This window comes from Olea europaea, chromosome 22 (assembly GCF_002742605.1).
Source record: "Olea europaea var. sylvestris chromosome 22, O_europaea_v1, whole genome shotgun sequence".
NCBI lineage: Eukaryota > Viridiplantae > Streptophyta > Magnoliopsida > Lamiales > Oleaceae > Olea > Olea europaea.
The window spans coordinates 2633103-2656821 of NC_036258.1; the positions used below are offsets into that span (position 1 = coordinate 2633103).

The 23719-nt window shown below is 35.2% G+C and overlaps 3 protein-coding genes across 12 annotated transcripts; all 3 read right to left on the minus strand.

The window, feature by feature from the left end:
• Positions 1 to 1962: 1962 nt before the first annotated feature.
• On the minus strand, positions 1963 to 4655 carry LOC111371348 (cyclin-dependent kinase inhibitor 3-like). 2 transcript variants are annotated; one of them, XM_022993271.1, is made up of 3 exons: positions 4148 to 4655; positions 2338 to 2544; positions 1963 to 2255 (listed from the first exon to the last, which is right to left on the minus strand). In XM_022993271.1, exons 1-3 carry the CDS (start codon positions 4582 to 4584, stop codon positions 2186 to 2188), a joined length of 714 nt encoding a protein of 237 aa, XP_022849039.1. In that variant the 5' UTR covers positions 4585 to 4655; the 3' UTR covers positions 1963 to 2185. The 2 variants fall into 2 exon arrangements, with proteins under 2 accessions (XP_022849039.1, XP_022849040.1); XM_022993272.1 differs by having other exon boundaries at positions 2338 to 2541; positions 4148 to 4648.
• A 2866-nt stretch (positions 4656 to 7521) lies between these two features.
• On the minus strand, positions 7522 to 13349 carry LOC111371039 (E3 ubiquitin-protein ligase PRT1-like). Its single transcript, XM_022992960.1, has 10 exons — positions 13265 to 13349; positions 12622 to 12682; positions 10230 to 10268; positions 10114 to 10142; positions 9822 to 10043; positions 9268 to 9489; positions 8982 to 9121; positions 8674 to 8752; positions 8493 to 8590; positions 7522 to 8243 (listed from the first exon to the last, which is right to left on the minus strand). The coding sequence occupies exons 1-10, from the start codon at positions 13347 to 13349 to the stop codon at positions 8088 to 8090; spliced, it is 1131 nt and encodes a 376-aa protein (XP_022848728.1). The 3' UTR covers positions 7522 to 8087.
• On the minus strand, positions 12974 to 22493 carry LOC111371349 (transcriptional corepressor LEUNIG_HOMOLOG). Of its 9 annotated transcripts, XM_022993275.1 has the most exons (20): positions 22363 to 22479; positions 22077 to 22140; positions 21810 to 21868; positions 21596 to 21691; positions 21083 to 21180; positions 20814 to 20923; positions 20380 to 20675; positions 20210 to 20285; positions 20002 to 20113; positions 18674 to 18723; positions 18333 to 18578; positions 16662 to 16739; positions 16246 to 16467; positions 15642 to 15777; positions 15432 to 15538; positions 15046 to 15195; positions 14659 to 14814; positions 14402 to 14521; positions 14061 to 14258; positions 12974 to 13506 (listed from the first exon to the last, which is right to left on the minus strand). In XM_022993275.1, exons 4-20 carry the CDS (start codon positions 21625 to 21627, stop codon positions 13363 to 13365), a joined length of 2331 nt encoding a protein of 776 aa, XP_022849043.1. In that variant the 5' UTR covers positions 21628 to 21691; positions 21810 to 21868; positions 22077 to 22140; positions 22363 to 22479; the 3' UTR covers positions 12974 to 13362. The 9 variants fall into 9 exon arrangements, with proteins under 9 accessions (XP_022849043.1, XP_022849044.1, XP_022849047.1 ...); XM_022993276.1 differs by lacking the exon at positions 22077 to 22140 and having other exon boundaries at positions 22363 to 22493; XM_022993279.1 differs by lacking the exon at positions 22077 to 22140 and having other exon boundaries at positions 21805 to 21868; positions 22363 to 22493.
• Positions 22494 to 23719: the final 1226 nt, after the last annotated feature.

Consider the following 23719-nt stretch of genomic DNA (forward strand, 5'->3'; position numbering starts at 1 on the left):
GTATTACAATCCAGCTTCACTTGTCCTATAAATAAATAAATAAATACAGCCAAATTCTAATTTCGGGTCACTTTTGCTGTACATAAGCTATAGAGTTTTGCTAAGTGTACACGTTGGTGTACCCTTCACAAGACTTTTTGTGAGGAGAACTGTACATCTAAATTTTGCTATTTATATATCAGTGTACAAATAGCAAAATCCAAAACTATAATGTGAGTTCAAAATTAGAAATAAATGCTCACGTGTAATTTCTCCATGATTGTTGAAGTTTGAATTTGATGCACGTACAAATATTAAACAAGCAATCATGGTGGTACTCGTATATTTTGTTTGACATCATTGTTGACATTGTGCCACGTATCAACTCATGATTAGACAGTTTTCGAATTTAATGAACTTTTTGTCAAATTATTGTTGAATTTGTATACAATATCATCCAAGTTGTCATCTATTTTATTTTTTTATTTTTTATTTTTACGGCGGAACCAGCAGTAGCTACTTTCAGCGTGCGCACTGGGTAAACCCTTGGACTGACGCAATAGTTGCAAACCACGCTAACTAAGTAAATCGCATTGGATAAGCTCTGTGCGATAGGCTCGATCGAGAAAATATTGATAAAAAAAATCGAACTCGTGATCAAAAATTTTCGTGTCCACCTATTCCACCAACTCTTTCACTCCATGTATGGTCCAAGTTGTCATCTTAAACAAATGCCCACTTGATTTTACTTCGCAGCTTTATTTATATTAGCATGGAGAAGACAGAGATTTAATAATACACACACTGTTGAAGGTGCCGTCTGACACCACTCAGAACCTGAGATTTTAGGTTCTCAGAACAATCCAAGCTAATCCTCACAATTCGTGTCAGGGGCCCACAAGGTAAAACGTTGTGTGCATTTTAAAAAGTAAAATTCCAAGTAAATTAAGTCTCTGTTTGATCCTCATTAAATTAAATTACATTACATTTCATTTTTCTCTTTCATATTTTCAACCACACAATCTTTCATAAAATAATATTACATTTAAATCGAAAATTTTTCTTTCTTTTCCGACCACTCATTTTTAAAAAAAATATTATTTCCCCCATTTTCATTTTCAGAGAATGGAAATCAAACAGGGCTAAGAGATGAAAATAAACAAATAATATACAAGGATTTACCATCATTCTTAATAAAGTCAACTTTTTTAATATGGGATTTGAGACTCGAAATCAGAACTTAACAAATTTAATCTTGTAATTCAATTCATTAAAAGTTAAAATAAGCAATTAAATTTTAATAGTAAGAGCTTTATGACTAAAAAGTAATGTGAAAGATGAAATAATTGAACTACTCTCGACAAAGTTCTCCTCATAAAAATAGAACTATAATTAAAACTTAAAATATATGTGTGTTAGTGTGTATGCGTATATGTATGCACACATGCATTTACAAACAAATGGGATCGAATAAGGCAGAGCCTTTAACAAGCATGCAAATGGGATCAAAAAAGAATAACCTCTTATACCTTGTGTATACAACAAGATCTAATATAAGACGAACCAATTCAACTTAAGTCTCTGCTCAGTTCTTTATTTGAACGATGTGAAAAAAATTTGTAAAAGGTAATATAAATTTAAGCTCTCCCAAAATAGATAACGTGTACGAGTTAACGACTTGAACATAAGTTTGAGTCATTACACATACAAGACTAGCACGGGCAAGTCGGCTACAATGGTAGAGTGCCACTAGTGCATTCCGATGATTTCCATCTAGTCAGACCGACTTGCACCAAATGTTATAGTTTAGGGACCTAGAACAAAACTTTAATGGCAATTCCAGTAGTAGAAGCTTCGATAAAGACCATGACTCTAAATTTCTCTTAAATCAAAGTAAAACTTCGATGTAATATCCGAAATGATTATTTGTGACTATATGCAATTTGGCAATTAACGGCGAAAAGAAAAAAATAAATGCAAAACTTGACACGAAAGATAAAAATCGAATTGCACTACCAGCAAATTACACGAGATTTTATCATAGACCTAATGTTACATTGTCTTGTGATTGATTCTACATCTAAATTGTTAGTCCAAATAAAATTAAACTACACATCTAATGGCTCTGTCCATTTTACACAAATTTTGATATTTCCAGTAATGACAGGCATTATAACTTCTTCCTTTCAACAATGGCTAATTCTTCTCAAGGCATCACTCTCACCCACTGGTACTGTCCCGGGAGGGGTACATCGTTGGCAACATCAAAATTATACCTGCACAACACAAAATATGGCAAAGTTAATCTACATTGTGACAAAAAATAATCATTTCTAGTTAAGCATATAAATTCCTTACTTCTCCATAAAAAGGCGCTGCTGCGACTGCTCAGCACGGCCAAAAAACTCCTCCATCTCACGCGATGTAGGAATGTTTCTGAGAATGGCATCCTGGGGTCTTTGAATCGCTGCCCTGGGACTCGTCCATCTTGTGGTCAAGCCGGGAGTCAAGACTGTGCCTGCAAACTGAATCAAACTGCATGGTGCGCTTTCCCTAGTGCTCCTGCTGAAATGCAGAAACTGATTACAACCCCACTTGCAATGTGAATTTCAGGCACTGAATCATGTATAATAAGGTCCAAATGCAGAAAATAAGATTACAGCCCAGAGGGTAAAAGTGCAGAATCCAATATACTCATGGATAGTACAAAACCAGAGATCCCACATACTTTTCCAGTCTCAATTTGCTGTGGCTGTCCCCGTGAAGAAGATGAATTATTGCAATCACAACTATAGTAGGAAGAAAAATATTTGCTAATTTTCTTCAATAAAACGATAAAGTCAAATTCTAAGCAGCCAGATTCACTAATATTTCCCAAAACTCGTACTGTCTACCGTCAAATACTCCTACTAAAACACAACAGGAAACACTACCAGAAGTAATCCAGAAATTTCTCTATAGTACCAAAATTTATCGACAGTGTTCATCAATATATTAAGGCAAACGAAAACAAGCCATTTATTTCTAAAATTTGGTACCAACCATGTTCATGAATTTCATTACTTTTAATCGGAAAATGTACATGTACCATTACCAACAAGGGGAAAAAAATAAAGAAATACATCAACAACAAACTAGGCACCGTCCAAACAAATGTGGGGTCGGCTACATGATCATTTCTTTTCAATCCCTTCAATTCATAAATAGATGTTACAAGACGATTTTGCGGTAATATAATTGTGGGTCGCATGGGAGTGCAGGCATGTGTGTGTGTTTTTGGGTTTTAATTCAACGCTAGTGGGGCTGGTTTATATTTCATGAAAAAGAATCATCAGGTCACAACGCTGGTTACCTTTTGTGAAAGCAATTTACACAGTTTCGATATCTGACATAGCACAATGCACTGCTTAAAAACTAACCCCAATAGAGTATTAAAGGCACTCAAAACTGGAAGAGAAAAATATGGCTTTTCCATTAAATACTTCACTGCTCAGAAAAAACACAGCTATGATTGCTTCAAAAATACTTGACAACTTTACATACGCATCCAAAAATACAACCAAACATTCATGTTACATTGCCCCCGGGCATAGTCCAGTGGTGTAAAGGACAAGAGTGAGGTTATCTTACGTCATGCTGGCAACCGTAGTATGGGGATTCGATTTCTAAGATATGGAATTAGACTCCTTGTAGTGCAATGTACAAACAGCTCTTATTTCCTAATATGCTGGACACATCCCACAATTTACCTCTCAAAAAAAAATCTAGGGGTGGAATGGTGGGCCTTTGGGGTTCAATCTTTTTTTTTTTAACATCCATGTTACATTGTAAAGTTGTCAGAAAACTATCTTCAATCTTAGTTCCTTAGGAGAAACACCCCCGCCCCCAGGTATATAACTGTATAAGGCTCTTTTGAGAAAATAAAATAAAATATTAAAGGACTAAAGAAGTGAAGGTGGGGGAGAGAAGTTTGAGTTTCATAAAACTTTCTTTCCCTTCAGACAAAAGATTTTACAGGATCGCAGCCGAACGGAAAAAATAAAACAATAAATAAATAATCTCAAAAACACAACAAACAGAAAATTAATCAGAATAAAACGGATGATAAAAAAATCCATGTAATTCTTAAATAAATGAAAATATAGAGTAAATAATTAGCAACACACACCTTTCTCTAGCTTCCCAATCCAAAATATTTTTATCAAAAGAGGCCTCAATTTCAAGATCCCCTGTTTCCCACTCTCTGTTTTCCATTTCAAAGCAAGTCTCCTCTTTCTTAGCTATTCCAATTGAATCCGAACCGGAATACTCCTGCTCACATGAAACATCAATTTCCGGGTCCTCTTTTTCTCCGCAACTAAACCCCTGTTTCTGAGCAGACCCTTCTTGGGAATTCTGTTGTTGTCTCAAAATAACCGGTTTCTCGAGTCGGCGTGACCGAAGCTGGAGATAACACGATTCAAGGTTTGACTGCGAAGCGGTGGCAGCCGTGAAGGAGGATTGAAGACGTTGAAGGGCTAAGGTTTTGGCCCGGGTTCGTACACCGGGGGTAGACTGCGAGAGTTCCATCACGCTTACGTCACCTCCTATTTTAGCTTTTCTCATGTATTTCCCCCTTTCTGTTGTATTCTGTGTGAGAAATGTGAGCGGAAGTGTGTGTTTTCATAAGGTTTTATAGAGAGAGGGGGAGGAGAGAGAGAGGGAAAATAAAGTTAGGGCTGGAGTTTGAGGGCAACAAAGTAAATATTTATTTCTTTTTCTATTTAATAAGGCATTAATTAATTATAATTGGTTTAAAAAAATTCACAACTCTAGTTATGAATCCCACGAACTCGTTTTTATAAGCGTTGAAGAGAATTGGACGATTATTGAGATGACACGGGATGAGATAGAAGCATGGCAACATTTGCGGAGGTACTTCAAGTATTTTACGCAAATTATTTATCGATCCGACGATCAACAAAGAAAAGATTGTAGGCGTATAAAAATTAACATGTCCGTCAAACGTAGTACCAACTTGAAATTCACTCACAAGATCATGTGGACACTTATATGACGGAGATTTTTATCAAGCTGAGTGTTGTTACAAGTGCATGTTTGGCCATTATTAAATTATTTTTTAAATTGATTAAACATATATTTTATCCACACATGTTGTAGAATTTATAATTTACTTTGAAGTCATTTCTTTCAATCTACGCAGGGGCGGACACACAATTTTATTATTTTTTATTTTTGTTCAAAATTTAGATATTCACTTGACCCTGTAAACCCCCAGGTCCGCCCCTGAATCTCCATCCAATGTAGCACCTTTATTTTTAATTTTTGAAGCGATCAACTTACTTCTCCCTTGTTCATTGATTCACAAGAAAAACGACCAATCAAAACTCGACCAAATATTATTTTGTAAGTGGTCTGGCCATTTATTTCTGGTTTTTATTTCTTCAATAGAAAGGCATTGGATTCCTTTGACATTATAAGCATTTATTGGGCAAAAGGCACTCTCATTTTGTCTTGAAAGGAACTTTATTGACTTGTGTTAAGAGCATTTATAGAGTAAAAAATTAGGCACACCTCACTTGGCTAAAGAGCATCAACAAACTTCAACTCTCTTTAATAACTAAAGTTGACCAAATAAAATTTTCTAACTCTATAATATGAGTTTCTAGTAACGTTGCGAGTGACCTTTGTGTCAGGGATCACATTTTAACTTAAGTGGTAGATAATGCTTGAAGAATAAAGCAATGAAATAAATTGATGTACCACGTCGACGATATTTAACATAATTAAAGTAAAGATGCTTAAATTATATTCAAATTGTTATCATTTAAAAGATAAGACACTGCTAAGTACAAAATTATTTTAAAGGCCTAGCATAAATAACCGATCGAAGGCGAAATGGTAAGCTTCCTAGTTCACTTGCAAAAAGGTAGGCACTTATTTTACATATGATGCAACTAAAATGCTTGAGAGATCTAGTGATCACCCTCCTGGGTCCAATCCTTGACACTCTTAAGCTCATTTTTTAAACTTGTTTACATTTCGAGTCAAGAAATATATAAATAGACACATCCCATTGTATTGACCGAAAGCGTTCGTAGTAAACAAGGTTTAATCTAAAAGTCGAGTTTGAACTTGGCATGATAAATTGAAATGCCATTTTATTACCATATCCAAACACAAAAATATTGAGCCTATTTGACAACTATTAATTTAATTTGTGATGTGTTATAGGACTTTTTTAATCACACATTCATACAATAAAATATTCTACACGTATACTAATTTTTTTTCTAATTTTTAATCACGCATTCTCCTAAAAATCACTATTCAAAACACTTTTTTCCTACGATAATGATTGTTAGACCGGCTCTAGAAAAACCTTCCTCTCCAACTTGTTTTTGCATAATAATTGATGAACGAACATATTCATAACACGGAAAAAGCTATTCGAATAGGACCACGTCGACCTTGTTCAAACAAGGGACAATGTGGTGCCCCTCTATAGGTACGGCAATTGTTTCCAACAGACTCCCCGCCTATAGGGGGCGTCAACGGACAGGGCCGTGTCCGTGTAACACGGCTCATCATAACAATATTGAGATTCTTAATTTTTTGGAATGCTCAAAATGAGTTAAACCGCCGCAGCAATCTTTTACAATTTTCTGGCTTTTCCCTACACATCAATTAGTGGGGACTAATTCTTTATTTTTAATTCTTATTAAACCCAACAAAATAGAATCTTTCTTCTTCAAAACTCCCGCCAAAACTTCGCCTTCTCATTGGCCCAAAGAGAATATGAAACCTGTACCCCTCACCCTTAACTTTACATGAGTCATTATGTACACTTTACATAATATATTATAACGTGCAATCCATCGTTTATTCGTTAAAATATCAAAGAAGATCTCGACCCAATGCTTCTTTATATTTTGAGTTGCTCCGCAAGGCCGATCACTCAAAATCTTTGATCTCTATTCAATCTTGATGATAAAAATGAGATCACTTCTTATATACTCATTGAGAGTGATTATGATATAGTTAATGACTTATTAGAAGTAGAATGCTTTACACGTTTAACATGATGTCCCAACCTCGAAACACTTTACTCCTAACCCCGCAAGGTTCTGAAACGGAACTTAACCTGAATCTCAATTCAGAACGACGATGACCTATGTTTCATATTGGTTAGGTTGACAAAAACATGACATGAAAGGGTCATCGCATTCTACATAAAATATAAACCCATTTACCAAGTAGATATCGATAATAGTTGAAGCATTCCATGTGAAATATAAATTCTGAGTACAAATTAGACATGTTAATAACGGTTGACTCTTTCCATATGAAATACACAATGTTTGATACATGAAAGATGCCGTGAAGCAAAGAAAAATCTTGGCAAAGGTAACAAAAGTATGGACTCTTTTTGCATTCGTGAACTCACAATGAACTTTGTTTACAACTTTGTTAAGTAATATACAATTTACAGCGAAAATTCAAAAGAAAATTATATTACCACTTCTAAGTATTTATAAAATCTGCTGTGTATATTCACAAAGTAAGTACACTTCATGAGACTTCTTGTGAGTCTGGAAAGCCAGGAAGGAGAACCTGTTTTACGTAGTATAATCACCCTATCAAGATAAGCTTAGACTGAAGTTCCATACTATGGCATCACTAACACGGCAATAATGAACTTTTAGTGCATATTTGGTACACAATATTGGATATTGATAGTATTGATTAATCCTCCTAACCGTACACGTCATAAGTGAATTGAACTGGGAGAGGCCAATGCTAAATGTAAAGTTGAAAATAGCAGATATATAGCAATCGTCTTGCACATAACCATGAAGTCCAATGGCAAAACATAGGAAATCATGAAAGGGCCCCCGGTTATTGCTCGGGTTTTCCTCAGTCTCAGTGGATGTAATGGTAGCATCCAAACCATTTTCAGCATCTTCACGAGTATTATTGGAAAGAGAAGAGAACACATTTTGATAGATCTTCCACTGCATTGCTCAATGCATTGGAAGAAGCAGCAACTTCTTCCAATTGTCCCCTCAGCAATCTGAACATAATATTGCATGTGGGGTTCGATTTTATCATTTCAAACCCTTGTGTCTGGCCTCTGGGGTGTGCTTCTGATTAAACCGACCAAGAATCTTTGAGTGAGTCATATAACAATCTTCGCAAAGGTCATAGCGTATTTCCTCCACGCACTCTTTACGTCTGTACCGGTCACCAATTATTGGATACATCTATAGGCAAAAACTTGGATAATTATATTGTGCATGTCAATGTTTACAAGTACGATTACTCAATCAATTTTCTACACTATCTAGGAAAGCTAGTTCCTTCGATATTTCAAATTCTTAACTAATAGTTGATCCAATGCAAACAAAACCTTGATAAAGTTTGAAACCAAGAAATTCATCGTCAGCATTAAGCACAAATCACGATAACAGTCAATACAAATAAGTGTTAAGTTAGGAATACAAGGAACTTACCCCACAAGAATCACAACCAAATCCAAAATGGATGTTCGAACCAGGTTTCCACCAAGGTAAGGGATGCTCTAGAGACGAAGTTGAGTGTGCAAGTTTGCCTTATTATCTTCTGGAGAATCTAATGTCACATATTGTTATTATAAATGATAGCCAGCATATGGACAGAAAACACATCAGGGACAGCCAGCAGGCTCATAAACAACAGGGATTAAGAACTTTTCGACAAAGTAAGAATAAAAGGATTTTTTTCCCTTGTAGATCTAGTAGAATGAGAGAACAAAATTCCAATAAATGCAGAAAACTTCAACAATCGAGGAGCTCCTACGCTTCTGTATTTTTTTATATTGTAAATGATTTTACTAATACATAAATTGTCTCTGTCCTGTGATAGCTAGGAATACTACCACACGATATGTAGAAATGAACTCCTGAAACATACATTTACTTGGACTCGAGCATTGGATGTGGAAGTGTTTTGTCCGATGTGACTCTTCTTAGTGCATATTCTTTTGGAAATTGTTCCTCCAGAAAATGATCAAACTCCAGACAGACTCCTGGAATTTTTCCTGGATGTGGGCATCGACAAACTTGGCACTTTGAGTGTCTCATTTGTTTGGAAGATGATGCAACTGGCACAAAATACTGATCATTTATAGAAGGAAGGCAGAGCCGGGGTAATGCATATCAGTTCAGAGTCTAGACATATGAGCAATGAAAAGAAATTTAGATGTCAGCATTTGTTTTCTAGATGAAAAGTAGTGATTAGTAGCATGACTGCAATTAAGAACAATGGGCTGGAAGAGCACGCTGTTGCACGAACTGCATAGTACATCATTAACTGAAACCGGCTCACAATTTCCATCTCCGTATTTTGAATTCAAATTCTTATCATCCATAGAACTAATACTAACTTTCCTATCATCTTCAGTAAATGTTTGCAAATTCGACTTGTCAGAATAAAGTTGGAGAATTGAACCAGAACATACTTTATCTGACACTTCAGAAATGCAAGGTCGACTTGTATCACTAAGGAGAATAATCTATTCTTCGGATTGCAGCTCATATCATATGTTTGTAACAACTGGGACATAATTTTCTCAATTCTAATTGATTAGGCATATTGTGCCGGTTCTTTTGAGTAATATATCTGGAAATGCCGCTTGATACCTTCTTAATACCATTTCGGACACAACTGCTATATTTCTACTCCGAAATGACCTGGACCAATAGGGAAATTCCAATTCATTGGGCCTTTCCATACAATTAAATAGAAAGCCCCAAGAGCGCCATATTCTAGGAGTCCAAACTATGTGATTGAATATTTAGTACGTTCAACAAGACCCACAAAATCTAAGAACGAGAAACTTAAACCTAGAGTTTGATTTTTCCTCCTCTTATATGCAATTGGAAACATCTTTGGGAGAAACAAGTGAAGTGTCGGACATATGGATGGAAAATGGTAATATTTGTTCCTACATATTGGACAATGTGACTGGTGTAGTCCGCTCATGGACTTGCTTACACACCAGAAACGAGAAATGTGGCCACATGCTGCAACTTGCGAAAATTAGGCATAAAATAAAAATAAGATAGCTCTCATTTACTTGGAGCAAAACCTTACCCAAAACAACAGGCTTGTAGAGGAGATCTCTGCAACAAAATATGTGAATAAACATAAAACGTTTTATTAGCTAATGAAACTCAACGAAATTCTAACTGTCACGCGATGGTAAATACAGATGAGAAGAATATGAAACAAAGACTTCATCTCTAAAACTACAAAACATGGAGCAACATTGGCTTCATATGCAAAGACTTACACAATCAATGCACTTTCAAGTACGAGAAACCAAATCATTAACTTTGCAGAGACAAAAAGTACGTTAAACTAAATTCTTATGACCCCAAAATATCCTCCAGAATGGAAGAAGAGCCTATATAAATTTGATTGAAAACAAGAATGCCAATGGCCACCAATTGACACCATTTCCACCTAAGATAACCGTCTTACATAAAAGCTTAAATTGTTAAAGAGGAACCGCGTATATATATTGATTTAAATCTTATCTTTACACCTCCTCTCCCATATTGTCAAGGTTATTTCTTCCCATGAAAGCCGGACCCTTACAATTTTTTTTTAATAAATGGGTGATAGCAAAACTTGAACCTATATCTAAAAGCTGCTTTAGAGGACGTGTATTCATTTAAATCTTGTAGCCAAAATACCATTCATTTTGCATAATCTTGGACAGTCAATTAAGCAAATTATAAATGGCATTATTGTCATAGATTGATAACAACAATGTGAATTAACCTCAGCAAATAGAAAAAGAATTTTATAAATATGTAAAATGCGTATGTGCAAATAATTGAATACGAAGAAAAAAAATAATAAAGAAAATCAATACGTATTTTTTGTCAATTACCGGCACATGCATCCGATAACATTTTCAGTAATTTCTTCAGTATATGATGTTGGGAAATTATTGTCGCCAGGGTAAAATTGAGAAGAAACGAACAACCAAAAGATCAAGAAGATGAAAAAAGAGAAGATGAAGATAGAATGAATATGAAGACCCAAACACGACATTATATCATTATCCTTAAACGATATTTCCATTTTAGGGTCAAGATCGGTTGTTTAGGGGGCCCATTTTTTGCGTTTTTATGTTTTAAATTAATTTAAGAGTATTTTCGTTATTTGTAGTATTTTAGTTATTTTCAGATTTGTTTTTTAGTTTTCTAATTTATGTAGATTTGTCTTTATAATAAGAGTTTTGTTTTGATTAGTAGTTTATATTATGCCTATAAAAGGCTCATTCATTACACAATAAAGACATTAATTTTTTGAGAATTAGTCATAATGTGACATTTTTCAATATCTATCTTATTCTTAATCGAACAGAATTATCAAATATTTTCAATATTTGTGGCGTTCAAATTATCCAAACTCATCAAAGATTCATACTCTTTATGACGTTCAACAAATTCATAAGAAGGTTCATAGTTTTTGTGATTACGAAATCAAGATACTGTTTGTGATTATCTTGGTTCTTTGATCAATAAATTATTGAGTCAGGCTTCAAATCGAAATTTTAACTTTCTTGGAGTTGTGATTCAATCTTTTGTGAGTTTTAGAGCTACTATTGCTACGTGAGTTCACACCAACAGTGTTGCCAGAGTACCTAGAGAATGATCTGATATCCAAAATCGACTTGCGATGCAGATATCGCTATGATGACTACAAACATAGGAGGCAAAGAGAGAACCAAAGAAGAATTCGAAAACTTGACAAGAAGTGCAGGATTTACTCATTTCAAACTTATATCCAAAGTATATCGTGATTGGATAATTGAATTGTACAAGAACTAGTTTTTCTTAACAATCTCCACAACTATTTTTTGGACCCTTCGCCCTCTTAGAGGTGGACTTGTTATTTAGATTGACTAGGAGTAAAGGGGAACTTAGGCGCAGAATTGGGTCGAAATGAATAAAGCCATGCTCATGGTATTTACATGTGCAACTTGGGTTTGGCTATTTATTTACTTTTTTTTTTTTTTTTTTTTTTTACAAGGTGTCCGGGCTTGCGTCCGACTAGATCCTTGTCCCTGAACCTCCGGCCCCTCAGCTGCTCGGGGAGGTAAATCGCAGGATGTGCCATTTTTGGCTCCCAGATTCCCACAACTCATTTGGACTCCTTCCGCAAAGAGAACTCTCATCACTGAGCGTTTGTTCACACCAATGGCTTCCTCACCATATGGCTCCCAGTGTTAACTCCAGGAATCGAACTCTCCACCCTTGCTTCCAGCGTCCCAGCGAAGTGATTGTTCAACCAACTCGGATGTGCCTTGGGGGGCTTGGCTATTTATTTACTTGGTTATAAATTGAGTGGTTGTGCTTATAAACTTGCTATTTCTAAGACGAACCAACTGCAAACTTTGTAACAACGTGGTTGTTTAAGTGCATGTTTAAGAAACATTATAATTTAACAATTTCTTTATAGTTAATCATAAATTACTCGAAATGTTAATAAAAGCGACTAGACAGTTTATCAACATGAGCCACAGAAAAGCTGAGTTTCTAATGATGATAAAAGTATAGAGGAAAGGGGTTCTTCTTGTGAATCTACCTCCGTAGATAATAAAATACACGAGCAACAACCGCGAGAGCAATAAATATCACAACGAAACCTGTAATGAATGAGTTTTCCACTTTTCCTCACTGTCATTGTGAATCTTTGCTATTTATATTTCTCAAAATAAAAAGTATAAAGGAACACGATCACGCTATATTAAAACAAAGAATTGGCCAAAGACAGCAAATGAAGCTGCATATGTAAATACCATGATGGCTATATTCATTCCACCGACTACGCTTCCTTGCACCTAGTCATTCCGAGGTACTCTTTCCCGGGAGTGTTAAGGAAGAAATTAGTTCCAGTACTACTCAATAATCCTATCACGATCTGAATCTTCAAGGGATGAAAATCGTCAAATGTAAAGTCATATTCAAATGCAGACATAATTACATGCTTGCTGTTCCAACTAACGGTTATACCGCGTCGACTAAACAAATTATACAATAAAACAAAATGCCATCAATCAATAAAAATCCCTAATCACCCATATCCATGAAACAATTAAGCATCAATACGGTTTGACAACAACAATTTTTAGTATCATTTATTTGGATTCTGTGTCTTTCTTCGTGTAAGACCACTAATCAAACTAGTTCCCCACATGGACTAATTACCTACGGGGCATTGAAATTACCATCAGAGAGAGCTGAAATCTTCAGGTTTACCAAAGACAACAACACTCCCTTCAACGCGTAAAGGGACGACCTCGATATAGCCATGGATCTTCTTTGCTTATTTCCATAACTTAACCGAACTGTCGTGACTTGCAGAGGCAACCATTCCTGTGAGGGGTGACTGTGCTAATGCAGACACAATATTCTCGTGCGCTGGGACTGTCATGCTTTTGTTCTCGGCCATGTTCCAAAGCTCTAGAGACTACACCATCAAGTTAAAAAAAGAGCATTACATAACACATACTCGAGGATAAAGCAGTGATAAAAATGTTTAGATATAAGAATTAAGAATGAAGGGAAACAATTCAACAAAAAGAAAATTTAAGCATTAGGTTGCATTTAACGTGACTAGGAGCCCTAAAGATGTGGATAACATAACAGGTCATCCAATTTGAAACCCCAGACCAAGGACTACACTTGCACCGAGATCTTAAACTTCTATACTCCATTTTCTTCCCTCTGTCCAGATCCAAAACATCGTGTTATTTTCAATTCAGGTCCAATACAATTCTTGAAGCTTAAGCCCTATCAAAGATATCTAATTCCTAAAAAAGTTGCACAGACAAGTTTCTTGGAACAGGACTTTGAATTACACGAAGATAAGAAAATTGGAGCAGCTCAGATGACACGCCAGAGGTCAATCTATAGAATAATGATGTGGGGTTCATCACTGAGTAACATACAAATCATCAATGTGGATGCCAGTTTCATTAGTAATGCACTGTGCACACATGCGAGTGAGAGAAAGATAATTACCCGCAATCCACCAATAATCAAGAGAGACGAATAACTTGGATGAAAAACACAAGAATGATATTGGTTCCCATTGGCGTTGAGCTCATGAATGCACTCTCTAGACCCCAATGACCAAACCTTAATGCAGTCCTTACTGACAGAAGCCAACAGACTGCCATTGAGATCCCAGCAAAGGTAGTTCACAATGTCAGAATGTTCCTAACAGCAGTACCAAAATTTCAAGTTAGTTTAAGTTTATAGATGTACCCAGATATCAAATGCACAAAATATCAGCAAATGACATGAATCAATTACGTTTTGACTAAAAAAAATTATCAGTTTGATATTATGAATGTAAAAACCTCGAATGAATGTGTTTGCCTGTCGGTTTCAACATCAAATATGGACACCACTTTCTGTGATGCTGCCGCCAACACCTGTCCAGTTATCGGGTGAAATCTAACCTGTGCACTGCCTCCTTGCTATTTCAATCAATCAGTAAAAATAACTTAAAAACTATAAAATGCAACTTCCAAAAGAAAAAAGAAAAGAAAAGAAAAGAAAAAACTGAAGATGTTGAAGTTGAGCAAAAAATCCAAGATCAGTGATCAACACGAACCTTGGAAATTCGAGTGCATGAGAATGGACTGATATTCCAATAGCGAATTTCATTGTTACTATCACAGAAACAAAAAAGATCATTCTTCTTGGGGTGGAAATCAAGGGACATAACATGGGAAGTGTGCCCTGTATACTCTTTCAGGCAACAGCTTGACTGCAAATAAAGTTTAATCAGATAAGTACTAGTAATGACAAAATACAAATGCAAATGTCACTATAGGTTAGTTTTATCAAGTAGAGTTCCAAAATTTTGAACAGTCAAGAAAGTGAGTAGAGTGAGATTGGCCATGAGAATTAAGTGTCTGTGTGTGACAATATCAACCATGCACGTCTATTTTCAATATGTAAATATGAAATATTTTCAGACAGAATGGCAGAGAATTACATTAGCTGCATCCCACAATCTGACAGACTTATCGAATGAAGCTGTCACAAGTTGACTTGAATTGGGACGGAAGCGGACATCCGTAATTAAGTATTGATGTTCTTCTGGAGTGGCTTCTGTTTGCAGAGTATCCATGTTCCAAAGAATAGCCTAATGCACACATAAAGAATTAATTATATAAAGATAACTACAAAGATAAACTCCTTCGTTGAATCACTAGTCAAGTTAATCTAGTAAAGCATCATTCTTTAATTTTACAGATAAACTGAAGGCAATAAAAATGAAAGAGTAACTGTAACACGAATTTGTAATATCCTATAAAGAATTAAAAAAGAAGTATGGAGTTTGAATTTTTGCTCATAAAGCCATGAGACGCTGCTTCAAACCTTTTTGTCATGACCAGCACTTGCCAACAACTTTCCATCCGAAGAAAAATGACAACATGTCACTTCATTTCTTGTCCGTATACAGCCAACCTCTCCAAAGGAAAAACCTAAAATGAAGGTATAAAGCATTAAAAAACATCTTGCCTGAGACAACAGTTGATCTAAGAAAAACAGAGCCCACATGCGCACACACAAGTGACTGAAGACCACCTTTAGAAGTCTCTGGTTTGTGATCACTAAGAGTTTGTTTCAGAGAACCATACATATTCCCATCTCCATCTTGCGACAAAAATGATTCCACGTTGTCTTCCAGGGAACCAACATCTCCAAAATTCTCCAAGTCATCCTGTATAAAAATAAAAATTGAAAAGGTGAAAAAATGAAGGCAAAAAGATAAGACACACTGGGCCATGTTGAACTTCGATTTCCATGAGATAAGTCCACCAGCTTACTAAAATCAACTGAGTTCAAAGTAAGATCATAAGGATCCATGTCCAGGGCACAGGTTCATGAAAGCCAGTTCAACACTCAAAACAGTTTTCCAGAAAATCAACAAGCTAAGCCTTATCTCCAATAAATTAGTACAAACTACAGGAATCCTTCTTCATCATTACATTCGACCAGAGCTACTTTTTCAGAAAATCATAATATAAAACGACATAGTATATATAAATAGATGAGTTACAACAGGAAAAAATTCAATTGTGTGCATGAACATTTTGAATACAACCAAGTTTAGTATGCCATCTAGAAAATTAACGTAAAACTTAGCTACAAAATACGAATGCTAAACATAGATAAAACCCATTCATACCAGCTGATTTGTAGATGATGCAATTCCACCTGTTCCCTCTGCACCGTACCTCATCATACTTTTGGACACACTATTGACATGCTGTAGGCTACTGGCAGTAGTCATTCCATCACCAGGGGTATGTGTCGAAGCTGGTGAGCTCGGGGAAGGGCCTGCTGTATTTCCAGTACCTGTACTATTGGCAGGTCCAGATGAGGAGTGTTGTTTCCTTTTCCTGTTATTCTGTTTCAAGTAAAAGAGCATGTTAGATCATATATATTCAAGCAAACAAAATGGAAATCTTGAAGTGGTGACAAGTCAACACAAAGTAGTAATGGTTGTAACGGAACACAGGGAATGAATAAATAAATTGCAACTTATGCAAAGGATTGTTGTTGTTGCATAAAAAGTTTTCTCTAAACTTCATAAGAACCAACCTGTTGCAGTTGCTGTTGCTGCTGTTGCAACTGATCCTGCTGTTGAGAGGATGACTGCTGCATTTGGGGGATCTTCATCTGATCAAAATGGTAATACTTAGTTGCTGGCATCTTGCAGTAACTTGAAATGAAAAACTATCTGCATTTTTGATAATTGAAACGGGGTTTCCCGTTCCCTTAATATGAGGTGTAAAAGGTACATATTTACATGTACACCGTTAAGAGCTTCTCAAGTCTGCATATTTGAGGTGCAAAAGTTACATATTTTATTCTTTACTCTTTAAACTTGAAAAAGAAAAAGAAGAAGAAATCCAGCATCTCTAACATCCATCATCATTATTATATTTAAACTAATAAGAAATCTTATGTCATATCAGATTCCTAATTTACCTCAAAATAAAGAGGATTCAAAACTATTTAGACGGCGTGAAAGGGAGCAAATAAATCATAAAAGATAAAAAATAAAAAATAAAAAAATCAAATGACTAAGAAACAAACATATGTAGGCATACATGCCATATTAACGAGTAATTAGAAGTACTAGAAAAATATTTTTAATTAAGAGATAGAAAGTAAATGCTTCATGGCTGATTTTCATCATATGATCTTAAGCAAAGGTGTGTGAACAATTTTACTGAAGAAAATTCAGGAACCAACTTTGTCCAACGACTCATAATATACACAGCATAATGTCTCTGTCAAGTAGAAATAAGCACCTTATGATTCCCCCACCTTTCTTTTCTTTTCTTGGCTTTCTGGGAAGGTGTGAGGGTAGCAGAAGATCCCAAACCCAGTTTATTCGGACAACATTTTAATACAAACTAAGGATTATACAAGGGCTTCAATACCACAATTTATATCATATGTTCATTTTTCATCTGTATATGACAGAAACCAAATGCTCTTAAAGTGAAGCATAGCCATTTTTCTTTATATAGATCCAGATAATTTTACTTTCTTATGAGGAAAAAAACCTCTATTTACCAAACAACTAATTTAACATAAAGAAATTTTTAAGTCTACAGAACCGTATGGGAACTTGTAATTTGATTTCTTTTTACAGTCAATAATTTTGTTTCCTCAGCAATACTACTTTGAGTCATACATTCACCCATACAAATAAACACAGAAACGTAATGAAAACGTTCAATATCCAAGAGTACTGAATATCACATAAACGGATGCAGGAATACTCAATCAGAGACAATAAAACTTAAAAGTTTGACTTCCTAAAGGAGCCAACTTTAACATCTGAGAATATATTAAACATCTATTGTTAGAAGAAACAGGCAGTAATAAACTCAAGCAATTACTGTACCATACGTCAGAACGTAATAGTCCAAGACTCCTCATACAGATAAACTAAAAATTATGGAAAATAAAAAATATCCATGTACTACAGCTCCTGTTCTGGCAAACTTGTTTATATTGTTTATGCCAAACTTGGAAAAAAGCCGTTAGTTTTCTACTAAGAGAATGTTTCAATTCCAAGAAGGGAAACATTCTTCAAATTCCGCATGATAGAACTTAGCACAACATAGCAAGTTTAATCTCGAATACATTGAATGCCACGTATGGTTAGCAACATCAGCATTTAACTAGCCACATAACTAGCCACATCATTAATCAAACTTATGAATAATTATTCATGATTACACCGAGAGTCACAACCTTTGGTGAATTTGATTGTACTGGAGAGCATAAAGATCCATCATTCCTTGGAGGTTGACCATCTTTTGAATTAAAATTACCCCGAGGCAATCCTCCAAATCCATAGTTTGTTGACGTAAGGTTGCCTTGTGCACGAGCTTGTGCTAGCACCTGCTGTTGTTGTGATGCCATAAGAAACTGATTTTGGGTTTGTAGATTGGGCTTTTGAACTTGTAAACCCATACTTGGCCGTAATTGGTCAAGACCCTGCATGATATGGTAAACACAGTTGTCAAGAATTCATCTCCTCCACAATATTCTCAAACGAGTACAATAGATGTTTAAAGCCATAAAAAGCTCACAGTTAATGGCCAGCCCTTCAGTGGAAGACCAGTGACGCTTTGATTCAACCCTGAGAAGATGAGAGAAATTATATAATGACATTATGATAGCATTAGCATACTTACCACAATTCTATCCAAACAATGATATTTTGAGGGTAACAAAAATAAGTACTGGATTTTATAGTAACACCAATAGTGCAATCTAAAAGATGGGAAACGTTCTATTATTGCATATGATAACATCTATTCTATCGTGCACGTGGCTCATATAGAGTGGAATAAAGGTTTACTGGATCAAATAGACTAATGCCGGAGAGGGGAGACTGAATCAACCTTGCGGGTTTTAATTTACCATCTGTCAGGGACACTGAATAGGTTGGGGTGCGAGGGCAACGTCCCGCGGTAGGTTACAACTTAGTGGGGTATTTTCTTGTACGGCCCTAAAGTCTTTATGAGCTTGGACTAGGATTGAAATACTGATGATGTAACTCTATTATTCATACTGAATAAAATATCTCTGATTTGTTCCTAGTGAACTATACTTGTGTTGATTTCTCCTTTTCATCTCTTTAATATTGCACATAAAATCTAACATCTTCTCATAGAAATTACTATATTTTTGGCATAGCATTCAGGGCTGTTTGATGGAGATATTTGAGAATAGATTACGTGAAAATGATTCTTTTAAAGATATGTGGTTAACAAGTCCAGAAATTGATGGGCCCACATGCAAAATTACTTTACTGGGAGAATGTGCGGTTGAAAGTTTGGGGAAAAAAATGAATTGTAAATAATATCTATCGAATTGAGGCTTTATTTTTTTCTTTAAACACACGAAGAATATTAAACTATTGAAGTGCACTATGACTAGAAAGTTCTACAATTCAGTTTGCATTGGACTTAGACTTCAAAGTCCAATGTTAAGTGACATTAGAGGGCAAAAGACAAATGCAAGATCCTTCCGGTTATCCAAGTTAAATTTGCTGGCTAGAACACCATGAGGTGCTTATTACCGTTTATCAAACAAAAAATTAATAAAGAATTTGCGGTCGCAATAAGAGAAATCAGATTTATGGGCAAAAAAGGATTCATGTAGAAATTAAATTCAAATCCAATTAAGTACTATGAGTTTTATATCCTGGAGCTTCTTGTACACGATATATATGTGTACATGCATATAGTGATCAATTTCTATGACCTTTTTGTAAGCCCACATCCTATTTGTTAGTATCAACACAGCCTGTCCAGCCGTCTTCTATTAGGCTTCAAGAACATGCTGTTAACAAATATAACCAAAAAATCCATACTCTACTCATTTCTGTAGAAAGAACTAGCTTCAGTGTTACCTGCACCACCAAGTCCAGACTTTGGCTGAAGAACTGCCTGGCCATAAATAGATGAGGCATCCATAGGCAAAGATTTCTGAGTTGCGCCCAAGTTAACTTCCCCTTTCACGTCCTAGACAATTCCAAAAGGTACAGATTAGAGCTTGATAAGAAAAACAAAAGAAACTGAGGCAAAGAAGCCAACAAAAGAAATGGTTTTAGCAGTTACAGTGGCCAGTTGAGACCGTCCTTGCATTTGCTGCAACGCAACAGACATGCTCCCAGAATTCCCTTGCATCAACTGTCTGGATCAATCACGAAAAAAATTAATAATCCAATTTAATAATGCAAATTCCAATGTACCTTTTGTTCAAATCAAATGAAAAGGGTTTATTCTACCCTTGTTGATTGGTTCCTGACTTGAGAAGAGCCATCCTATTAGCATCAATAAGAGCTGGACTTGTTTCTGATTCCATCGAATGAGGATTTTTCATACATTCTTCATACATTTTCATAGCCAATACGCTCGCGGATGGCTGCCCCATCATTCCTTCAGAGTTCATGGTATTCATGGGGCCACCAAGGGGAGGCTGATTAGGATCTCTTCGCTGTAACTGGGCACTCCGCTGCTGCATAAGTTGCATCTGTTGCATTTGCAGCTGCTGCTGGTGTTCCCTTGCTTTAATTTGTTGTGTCTTTTGTTGAATTCAAAATGCAAGTGAAAAATAAAAGATGAAATGCATTGGAAATATAATATAGAAAATTTACATTAGATGAAAGACACGACATGCCTTAATCCATGTCCATAAAAAGAACTGTAGAATTTGAGATACCTCAATGTAAGCTGCAGCCGACTCAGAATGTTTCTCATTTGTTCTTGCAATGAAGATGTCCCAAAAGACGGACCACCATTCAAATAGGAATCCACCTGGTGCATCAATAGCTGCAAGAAGAAAAAAGTTACAGATTCACCCTACCATCTACCACGTGTTATCTGAAAACCGTGAAGCAGAAGACAACCCAGTCTGCTGATCAATTATTCGGATTTATGAATTAACTCATTGAAATTAACAAACCACATAAACTAAAGCAAACCCCTCACCTACAGGATCTGTAGCAACTTTCCCTTCTGCCATGAAAGCTTTGGCAGAATTATGCAATTTTCTTTTCAACAAATAGTCATGAATGTAGACATCAAGCCTGTCCAAAAATATCAAATTTAGAAGTTTGCATCGGCAGTAGGATCACTTTATCTTACTTAATATGATCAAAACTGGAAAATCTTTGTCTTGCTGTCAGCAAAAGGCCGGCTGATAATTCTGAACTCAAAACAACAAACTGGCTTGATTTCCAACTCATAAATTCGATATAAAGTCATATTTAAATGCTAACGACAACAGCTAATTTCTAGATTATCTTAGCTGGCAACTCTTTTTCTATTTTCTGGAACTAAAATGATGTATAAAATGAATAAGGTGAAACCTGAAAGCGTCAGCTTGTTTCCTTTCTTAATTTTTATCAAAGTAAATAAAACAATTGAAAATGAAAAAAATAAAAAATAAAAATAAAGTAAAGACGAGAAAGTATTACAAACTAAACGCTGGTGAGAGCATACATTTTATCTGCTTCCCAATTACTCTGCGCCATGGTTTATTACTTCAAACACTCACTCCACAAAGTGCTACAGTCAGTCTCAGTCACTGCACTCCCACTGATACAAACCCCAGTTACAAGATAACGCAATTTGATCAGAAAACTGCCTATAAATTTTAAAAAGGAAAAAAAAAATCACAAAACCTAAGTAACAAAATTCTCGTCCCCGACCTTACCAGCAAGAGAGATCAAGTCATGCATTGACGATACAAGTAAGATCTCCGCATAAAAAAACCTAGTTTAAATTAAAAACAGAAAAACAAGAGAAGTTAACCAAATTTACATAATCTATACAAGATCTCTATTAATAAATCCAATCCCGCAAATTTGTTCTCAATTCACTTCCAATATTCCTCAATTCTTAAATTCTTAGTAAATTGTCAACTAAATCTTTATCTCTGAAATTTCAACCGGAATTGGAGTACTCCTATCAAAATACGTACAGAGATCGCGAGCTTCAGTCCAATTAAGCTCTATTTAGTCAACGAACATCCAAGTACTTGCAGTCTTGCAAAAATTAAAGAATACATACAACGTACCCTCATGAATTGTTCGATTTATCAACACTTATTCGAGAGAAAAATAAATCAAATGTATAGGAAAGAGAAATGAAAACTCAAGCGAAGAAAGAAGCGCAACTTGAACAGTGAATACAGAACAGAGCGAGAAAATATCAGCCATGCGAAAGCTAAAAAATAGCTGGGAAAGACGCAAGGTAGGGATCCGAACCTGAGGTATGGCATCCGGGCATTATATACTACGTAGACTCAGCCTTTGGCTCGGTACGGAAGTTAGACGGAGTTTATGCTGATAGAGGTTCAGAGTTGGGTTTGGGAAAGGTGATGGTGGGGCACGTTATATGTTGTACAGTGAGGCGCTAGAGTTACGGATCGTGACACCACCGGGTGAGCGTGGACTTTGGAAAAAGAAAAATTATACGATATTAAGACAGGTTGAATAAAACAAGCAAATACAAAAAGTCCGTTCGGTAGGATTTCTATTTTTACTTAGTGTTTGTTTGATAGAAATTTTGATAATTGATTTTTTGATCGTTAGAGAGAAAGTGAGTCCTATCTGTGAGAGAAAAATTAAAAAATGACGACTGAAATAGTAAAATAACGATTAAAAATTTGATTTTAATCAACTTTTAAACCCTATCAAACAAGCTCTTATGTTTTTTGTAAAAAAAATTTATGAGAAAACTACTCTATACCAATTTTCTCTACAAGGAAAAAGCTATTCTAATCTAACCACTTTCAAAAAATTATCTAAACATTCTAAAGTTTTCTTAATTTTAAAAATATCTTTCAATTTTTAAAAACACTTCTAGACCAAAATGACTTTAAAATGAGAGAAATTAGGTACACATTTGACATTTCAACTTGACAAACATATATTTTCTATATAAATTAAAAATTGATCCGTATAAAAGATTTGAATTATATATGTAATAGAAACTCTCGATCGATAAGTAAATTGTATTTATGAATTTGTGACTAAAAAATGGTTTGAATATTTATAAATAATTTATAAATAAGAAGAACACGTAGCTTAAATAAAAATGTAAATGATCATTTTCGTTTTTCATTTTGATTACTACAATCGTTTCTTTTATGCCTTTAAAGCATGAGTGCCATGTGTAAAATGTTACTAGAGAAAGACAACGCATACTTGATTTCTAAGCAATTTGATTCTTAGGGTAACTTTTGGGAAAATAGAAATTTATCAAAATATCTTGTTGGGTTNAACGCATACTTGATTTCTAAGCAATTTGATTCTTAGGGTAACTTTTGGGAAAATAGAAATTTATCAAAATATCTTGTTGGGTTTCCTTTAGAAGTAGAGGTTACGTGTCTACAATATGCATATTTAAAGCTTATTTGGCATGATTTTTATTTTTGCTTATTGCAAATGAACTATTAAATGAGGCTACTTAGAGCTAATTTGGAAGAGATTAAAAATCAGATTTTAATCTAAGTCAAAATCAAATAATTAATGTTAACCACATCTTTCATAAATTGTACGACTTTTCGACCATACATTTGAAAAACTTCTCTCACAATATATTAAAAAATCTAACTTTAAT